General features: G+C 38.5%; 1 protein-coding gene across 5 annotated transcripts in view; it reads right to left on the reverse strand.

Annotated features, from left to right (window-relative positions):
* itpkb (inositol-trisphosphate 3-kinase B) overlaps positions 1–7,992 on the reverse strand; it is a 24,442-nt gene extending 16,450 nt beyond the window's left edge. Inside the window, exons 1-4 of one of the 5 annotated variants that reach the window (XM_046874430.1) lie at positions 7,790–7,992; positions 7,622–7,700; positions 5,687–5,732; positions 4,402–5,584 (exon numbers count right to left, since the gene is read on the reverse strand). In XM_046874430.1, the coding sequence (XP_046730386.1) occupies positions 4,402–5,394 (993 nt within the window). In that variant the 5' untranslated portion in view covers positions 5,395–5,584; positions 5,687–5,732; positions 7,622–7,700; positions 7,790–7,992. Of the gene's footprint in view, positions 1–4,401; positions 5,588–5,686; positions 5,733–7,017; positions 7,456–7,621 lie in introns of those variants that run through there. The other 4 variants (XM_046874428.1, XM_046874429.1, XM_046874432.1 and 1 more) reach the window with 4 other exon arrangements.
* Positions 7,993–8,396: the final 404 nt, after the last annotated feature.

Consider the following 8,396-nt stretch of genomic DNA (forward strand, 5'->3'; position numbering starts at 1 on the left):
ACACACAAACTCTGTCCTGGTTCAATGCACAACCTAAAGACAAGTCCATCCTTCCGAAGAATAAAAAGAAAATACACACACACACACACACACACACACACACACACACACACACACACACACACACACACACACACACACACACAGAATGAGGAGACTATAAACAACTTGGAAGGAATCCAGAGAAAAAAAAAACCTTTTCTCATAAAACACACGTGAAATCTCTCGTCTCACGCTTGGGCCCTGTTTCGAGATCTCACCCCAATGTATCTTTTGATCTTCACGAAAAAATATGACCTGTCCTGGTGCATTCCACCGAAAAAAAACATATTCTGTATGCAAAAATCTCTCGATCGCTCACACACCCTCTTGCGCTCTGCCGAATTCTCACAGTGAGGAGGAAAAAGTGTGTCGATGACATTACCTGCATTACATACCTGCATACCAGTTTCAAAAGAGGAAGCAAATATTGCATTTACATCGCACATCTCCTCCCTGAAGGCAAAGTCTGACTCATTACGCTTTCTATGGAAGGTCTTCTACACACTACACCACGATGACTGTTGACGTAACGTGTTTCTTGAACACTTTCTACTATCACTACTACTTCTCCTCCTCCTAATAACATTACTGCTGCTGCTTCTACCACTTCTTCTACGGATATTCCTACTACTACTCCTGCTTTTTACTACTTCTCCACTACTAATACTTCCATTAATACTTCTACTATTGAATTATACCTACAACTACTTTTACTAATACTACTATTACTAGTACAAAAATACCTAGTAATAGTACTACTACTTCTCCACATACTACTACTGATAATTCTATTTAACCTACTTCTACTACTAAACCTTCTAATACTACTTCTACCACCACTTCTCTACCTACTAAAACTGCTAATACTACTAATAATTCACCTAATACTGATACTACTTCTACTACTACACCTACTTCTTCTAATACTACTTCTACCACCACTTCTCTACCTACTACTACTGCTAATTCTACTAATACTTCACCCACTACTAATACTAATACTACTACCTCTAATACTACTCTACTACTACACCTACTTCTTCTAATACTACTTCTACCACCACTTTTCACCTAATACTACTTCTAATACTACTCTCCACTTACTACTAATACCTCCATTAATACTTCTACTACTGCATTATACCCACAACTACTTTTACTACTAGTACTACTACAAAAACACCTAGTAATACTACTACTACACCTTCTACCTACTACACCTTCTAATACTACTTCTACCAACACTTCTCTACCTACTACACCTTCTAATACTACTTCTAATACTACTCCACTTACTACTAATACTTCCATTAATACTTCTACTATTAAATTATACCCACAACTACTTTTACTAATACTACTACTAGTACTAGTACAAAAACACCTAGTAATAGTACTACTACTTCTCCACATACTACTACTGATAATTCTATTTAACCTACTTCTACTACTAAACCTTCTAATACTACTTCTACCACCACTTCTACCTACTAAAACTGCTAATACTACTAATAATTCACCTAATACTGATACTACTTCTACTACTACACCTACTTCTTCTAATACTACTTCTACCACCACTTCTCTACCTACTACTACTGCTAATTCTACTAATACTTCACCTACTACTAATACTAATACTACTACCTCTAATACTACTCTACTACTACACCTACTTCTTCTAATACTACTTCACCACCACTTCTCTACCTACTAAAACTGCTAATACTACTAATAATTCACCTAATACTGATACTACTTCTACTACTACACCTACTTCTTCTAATACTACTTCTACCACCACTTCTCTACCTACTACTACTGCTAATTCTACTAATACTTCACCCACTACTAATACTAATACTACTACCTCTAATACTACTTCTACTACTACACCTACTTCTTCTAATACTACTTCTACCACCACTTTTCTACCTAATACTACTTCTAATACTACTCCACTTACTACTAATACCTCCATTAATACTTCTACTACTGCATTATACCCACAACTACTTTTACTACTAGTACTACTACAAAAAACACCTAGTAATACTACTACTACACCTTCTCTACCTACTACACCTTCTAATACTACTTCTACCAACACTTCTCTACCTACTACACCTTCTAATACTACTTCTCCACTTACTACTAATACTTCCATTAATACTTCTACTATTAAATTATACCTACAACTACTTTTACTAATACTACTACTAGTACTAGTACAAAAACACCTAGTAATAGTACTACTACTTCTCCACATACTACTACTGATAAATCTACTTAACCTACTTCTACTACTAAAACTACTATTACACCTTCTCTACCTACTACACCTTCTACTTCTACCAATCGGTTCTCTACCTACTACAACTGCTAATTCTACTAATACTTCACCTACTTCTAATACTAATACTCTTACCTCTGATACTACTTCTACTACTACACCTACTTCTTCTAATACTACTACTACACCTTTTGATACTACTTCTACCACTGCTTCTCTACCTACTACTCCTTCTAATACTACTTGTTACTACTAATACTTCCATTAATACTTCTACTATTGAATTATACCTACAACTACCTTTACTACTAGTACTACTACAAAAACACCTAATAATAGCACTACTACTTCTCCACATACTACTACTGATAATTCTACTTAACCGACTTCTACTACTACTACCTCTAATACTACTTCTACCACCACTTCTTTACCTACTACTCCTTCTAATACTACTTTTACTACTACTACTACACCCACTAATACTAATACTACTCCTACTAAATCCCCCTGCTACTACAACTTCTACTAGTACCACTTCTTTACCTACTACTACTTCTAATACATCTACGTCTACTACCAGTACTACACTACACTTATTACTACTAATACTTCTTCTAATAACAATACCACTACTAATACTACTTCTTCTTATCCACCTAATACTGCTAATAAATTCTGCTACTACTACTTTAACTACTACTAATAAAACAACTTCAACTACTTTTAATTTCCTAGTTACTACTAAATCCACTACTTCTACTTCTAATACCAATAATACTACTACATCTCTGTCTACTACTCCTACTACTATAACTACTACTAGTTATGTGGCACTGGGAGTGATGCAAGTCTGACGTAATTCTTGAGTTGAAGAGGTTGACACTGCATCACACTACACACTTCTTCAACATTTTCTTTTTAAACAAACCCGTCAACCCCAATATTTATAGAATATACAGTATATGTACGGTATAACCCAGCAGCCCATGGTATAACCCTACTAACTACTACCTAAAGTCAAGCCAAGTCTAATGGAAACTTCTATTGGGTAACTTATTTGACCAAAACTGCTGATAAGATCAGTTTCCAAAGCCACACAGGAACAGGAACACCCCACAGTGAATGGTCATACAATTAAAGAAAAAAAACAATGCTTTTGTTTTTTAGACAGCGTAGGGCTGCGCGAGCAAAAGTGCGCAGAATGAAACCGATTTTATTTAATAGCGGGGTTAGGGAACGATGCTCGTTGTAGTAGGGTCAAGGGGCTCACTAAGCACAAAGGACATCGCATGTAAAGGGTACAAGCGCAATGCATTAACTTCGTGTTACTATCCAAAGTGGACGAGAATATTATAAATAGCTTGAATATTTTTTAAAAAGCACTGTACACATGAAAAGGCACCTAAATTTGACCTGTTGCATGCAGGATGCAGGATGAGGAGCATGGTTCAAATCAGGTTTAGCATTAATGAATACAGTGTAGATCAGTGGATAGAAAAAAATAGATGACGAAATTTGCATTAACTGTGTTAGTAATCTGTAAAATTGACCAAAATTATGCACGATTGCTCAGCGGCATAGGATCAGGTCATCTTTTGTACATAGGTATATAAGAATAAAGGTACAAGCGCAGCATCCTATACAATTTAATTAAACTGTACTGAACTGTACGCTTAAAAAAAAAAAGATCAAATTTGCCATATTACAACCTTTTAGTGAGTTTTTAAAGCGCAACTCAAACATCAAATCGATCGATGACGATCCGGTTGTCGGATTTTCCTACACGGGTTTCCAACATGTAGGTGGTCTCTGTTGAATACTCGAGCAACAAAGCTCTTTCTAATACACACAGTGTGAGATTGTCTTAGTAATGCAATAAATCGCAATTCAGAAGGACAATTTGACAACACAACAGTTTGCTAATGATTACAATGATTCGATTTTTCAGCATTTGTTGACGATTCAGCAGTAAATCCTGCATTAGGTGTCACAAAGGTCAAAAGTCCCTGAAGGAAATGAAAAGAAAGAAATGGGTTGGAAAAGGGTCTGAAATGTGCACTTACTGCTTTCTGTTGCGTCTGGAGAAAGGCTGGTGTACGTTCTGGGTCACTGGACAGGTCTTCCTCTGATTCTTCCCAGGAGGAAAAGCCAGTGGAAGAGGCAGACGAGGAGGAAAGTTTCCGCAGTGCTTGGATGGACTGTGGGCTGACCTGCGGTTCCTGGCCTTCTCCGCCAGCATCTATTCCATGGTCTGTTACTATGACGGCAGGGATGGCTCCCTTGTCCTCTGCGTTCAACCGAAACTGAGCTTCGGTTGCCTGAGCTTTGTCCATATTTGTCTTTGTGGCAGCCCCTTGTGATGTCGAGAGGTTGTTTGTCGATGGGTCCACTGATTTGTCTTCCCGCAGGATACAGTCTTCCTTATTGATAATAAATGCGTTGTTTTTTTCTCCGTGTCTCTGCAGTGGTTGGGCGTTCTTCCCATTCTGCAGCTCCGGGGGGACGCTCCAGACATCCGTGAAGTTCAAGTCTGAGCTAAGTTTGTCTGTCAGAGGCACAGGACTAGAACTCAGGCCTTGTCTCCTGGAAATCCGAGGGCTTCGCTGCAGCTCCAGGTTCTGGGCCCGAGCAGAAATATGCGCCTCGAACAGGTCCACTTTCTTGTTCACCTCTACATTCTGGAGCTCCTTGCTGCGCTGGAGCTGCTGAGCAACACGCCGCTCTTCCTCTTCCTGCTCGTCCTCTGGGTCTGTCCCGCTCAGTCTTCGCACTCGAGTGCCCACGTTCACCCCCAGCAGATCTGGTGAGCGGCATGGGGAGCGCGTCCGGGAGTTGTTGGTGCTGCTTACTCCGGAAACAAAGACAAAAGATGTCGTGCTAGAAGAGCTAGGACTTAAGCTACCAGGGCTGTAGGAACCACTGTTCCTTCCCAGAAGTGGGCTGTAGGTGGATCGGTCCGGGACTGGAAGCACAGGCCTTGCAGTCCGAGGGCTGCTCTTATCAGTCAGGTTATTAGGGTTCATCGTGAGTAGGCAGTTCAGGGCATAAGCAGCCATAATAGAAGGCTGGCTTTGTCCAGAAGCCCTCCCATTTAGCCCTAGTCATCGACACCCCACTGGCCTCTGGAGCCAACCATCATGCGGTCAAGGTTAAAAAAGGCGGACTCGTAAAGCAACACGCGATAATCCCAGCCCTCGTGCTTCATTCACTTTTTGTACGCACCGCTGATACATCTATTTGTGCAAGCTGCTGAGAAGAAAAAAACAACTGGTTTTAGTTTTGCAGGAAACATCATTATATTCGACATTTCCCACTAACTGGAAAAACCTGCATGAAACATGAACATACCTCCGTATCACCTCCAGAACAGCATGACCATTCGGTAGATCCACCTCTAAACACATTGAAAGAAAAACAAATCACTGCTGGTGTGTTTCAATTAATCATCGAGCAAAAAGCATTCGACAACTAATGAAAGGTACTAACTTGAAGATAACATTTTGCATTCCCTGTCTGCCAGAGGAAAAGTCCTAAACCACTAAATGAAAATGCGAGGCTTCTGCGTCACTGAATCGAAACACTGGCGGATTAGTGTTAAAGACAGAAACCAATTAGTGACGAGCGTTAACGTGTTGCCGTCGATGTGTGAACCAACATCCAAAAAACACTAAGTACTAAGATGTAAAAACTAAGTACAAAACAATGATGTCGATTGATGGCCTCTCTACAAACATCTCTACTGATCACCAGACACTACCAGATGGTGGCGTTAGATATCGCTCATGAAGTTCCTCTTCTACCGAACGTTTTACTGCAATCGAACCATACGTTTAATTGTTTACTGCTAAGGTGAGGTAAACAAACAAACAAACAAACAAATAAATAACAGCAAAATGAAGCCTTGTCTGATGTCCAGGGGTCAAAGTGATCTCCAGTGTGACTGTACATGCATTCATTTATCAGCTTCCTCCTTTATTTTTTACTCCTCCATGTTAATTTTTTTTACTAAAGAGACATCTTTGCAGTTTTAAAATGTTTGCAGTTTGTTTTGTTTGTAAACTTTAGGTTTGTTTGCATGCATGTTAGTTTACAAAGGTTGTTTGTAACTTTGTGATATTTGTTTAGTTTACAGTTTGTTTAGTTCAAAAAAGTTTTTTCTTTGCAGTTTGTGTAATTTGTTTTGTTTGTTTAAATGCTTTTTTTTATTTTGTAACTTGGCAATATTTGTTTAGTTTGCAGTTTTGTTTATACAATCTGACTTCATTTGTTTGCAGTTAGTACTTTTGTCATATTTGTTTACTTTACAGTTTGTTGCATTTGTAAATTCTGGGTTTGTTTGTTTACAGGTTTTAGTTTTTTTTTGTGTTCATTCGCTTGCAATTTGTTCAAGTTTTTTCACATTATTTTTTATTTGAATTTTGTAACGTCTTTTTTCGTTTGTAAAGTTCGGATTTGTTTGTTCACATTCTTTTTCTAGGTTCTACAGTAACGTCTATTAAGTTTGCAGTTAGTTTCGTCTGTTCACGGGTTTTTTTCGTTGGTAGTTTGTTTGCAGCTTGATCATATTCATTCGGTTAGGAGTTATTTTTTCATCTGTATGGTTCGTCTTTGCTATAAGCATTTGTTTCGTTTGTTTTGCACTTTGCTCAGCTTGCACCGTTAGTTTGCATTTGCTATACCTTACTGTCTGAACTTGCTGCTTCACAGCTTCACGTCCCCCCAAAAAAAAACATACAAGGGAAGTCTCTCGAAATGAGGTTCTGTCCAAAACAAATCCGGATTAGATGCTGTGACCCGACCCAGTATCCAGTGGTCTACAGAACAACCCAATGCGAGTAGATAAACACGTGGTGAAGACGATCAGACGGGGCGAAAACACCCCCCTGTGAACGAACTGGTGAAGGATGGAATGCGAACGCCGTTCTTTAAACCTTTGCATCTGCTCCTTTAAAGCTGATAACCAAAAATAAAAGATTCCAGAGCCCTGAGGGTTGCTGATTCACATGAAAACATCTTGATCTACACCGGATTGATGTATTTATTTCAAAGCAATGTATGTTGTAAGGCTTCTTCCATTAGGTACAATGAACAGATTGTTACACTGTCATAAAGTCCCTTCTGAGCTGTTTGGTCTTTCCATCTTTCCATTAGATTTTAAAAGACACTTTGTTCAGCGTACAAGAAAAAGGAGCTGGAGCAAAAGTAAACACCCCCCCCCCCTCTTTTTTTTCTTTCTTGCCTGTATGTTTGAAGAATACAGATGAACCCAAGTCGTGTGCTTACCTCGGGGTGAGAGTGAAACTCGTTTTGTAGGTGAAGGCTTGTGTTTGTTTGCCGGGTTGTGCGTCCAATCAAAAAGCGTCTGCAAAGTTGAAAATAAAATCAACAAAAACTAAAACAGTTGATCGGATTCCTGAAGTTTGCAACACCAAAACAAACCCAAACACACACACAGCAGTGCAGTTGTAATGCAGAAGCGTGCTGTGGGACTGGTGAATGTAGCTGTTGCTCCGATGCGCTTCTCACGGATCCCCGCTGAGACTCGCAGACTCGCGTCTCGGTATGTTTCATGCACAAAAGGCAGGAAGGAAGTTCAAACTGACAGTCGCGCTGAACTGAACGGAACTTCACTGGGCATTATGGGAAGAGCTTACCATCCTCATGCTCACCCACCACAGCTCTGAGGGGCTTGCAGATCTTTCAGATCATATAATTATTGCTTCCATAAAAAAAGAAAGAAAATAATTAAGAAAAAAAAGAAAAAAAAAGAAAGGCAACGCTTTTTTTTATTTTATTTTTTTTTTTACATTTGTTATATATAACAATGTCACAATGTCTTTATATACAGCTTTTATATATAACAATGTTTTTATATACAACTTTTATATTCAACATTGTCTTTATATATCACTTTTATATATAACCATGTCTTTATATACCACTTTTATATACAAGAATGTCTTTATATACAACTTTTTTTATATAACAATGTCTTTATATATCACTTTTATATCTAACAATGTCTTTTTATATCACTTTTATATACAACCATGTCTTT

This window comes from Silurus meridionalis, chromosome 18 (genome assembly GCF_014805685.1).
Source record: "Silurus meridionalis isolate SWU-2019-XX chromosome 18, ASM1480568v1, whole genome shotgun sequence".
Taxonomy (NCBI): Eukaryota; Metazoa; Chordata; class Actinopteri; order Siluriformes; family Siluridae; genus Silurus; species Silurus meridionalis.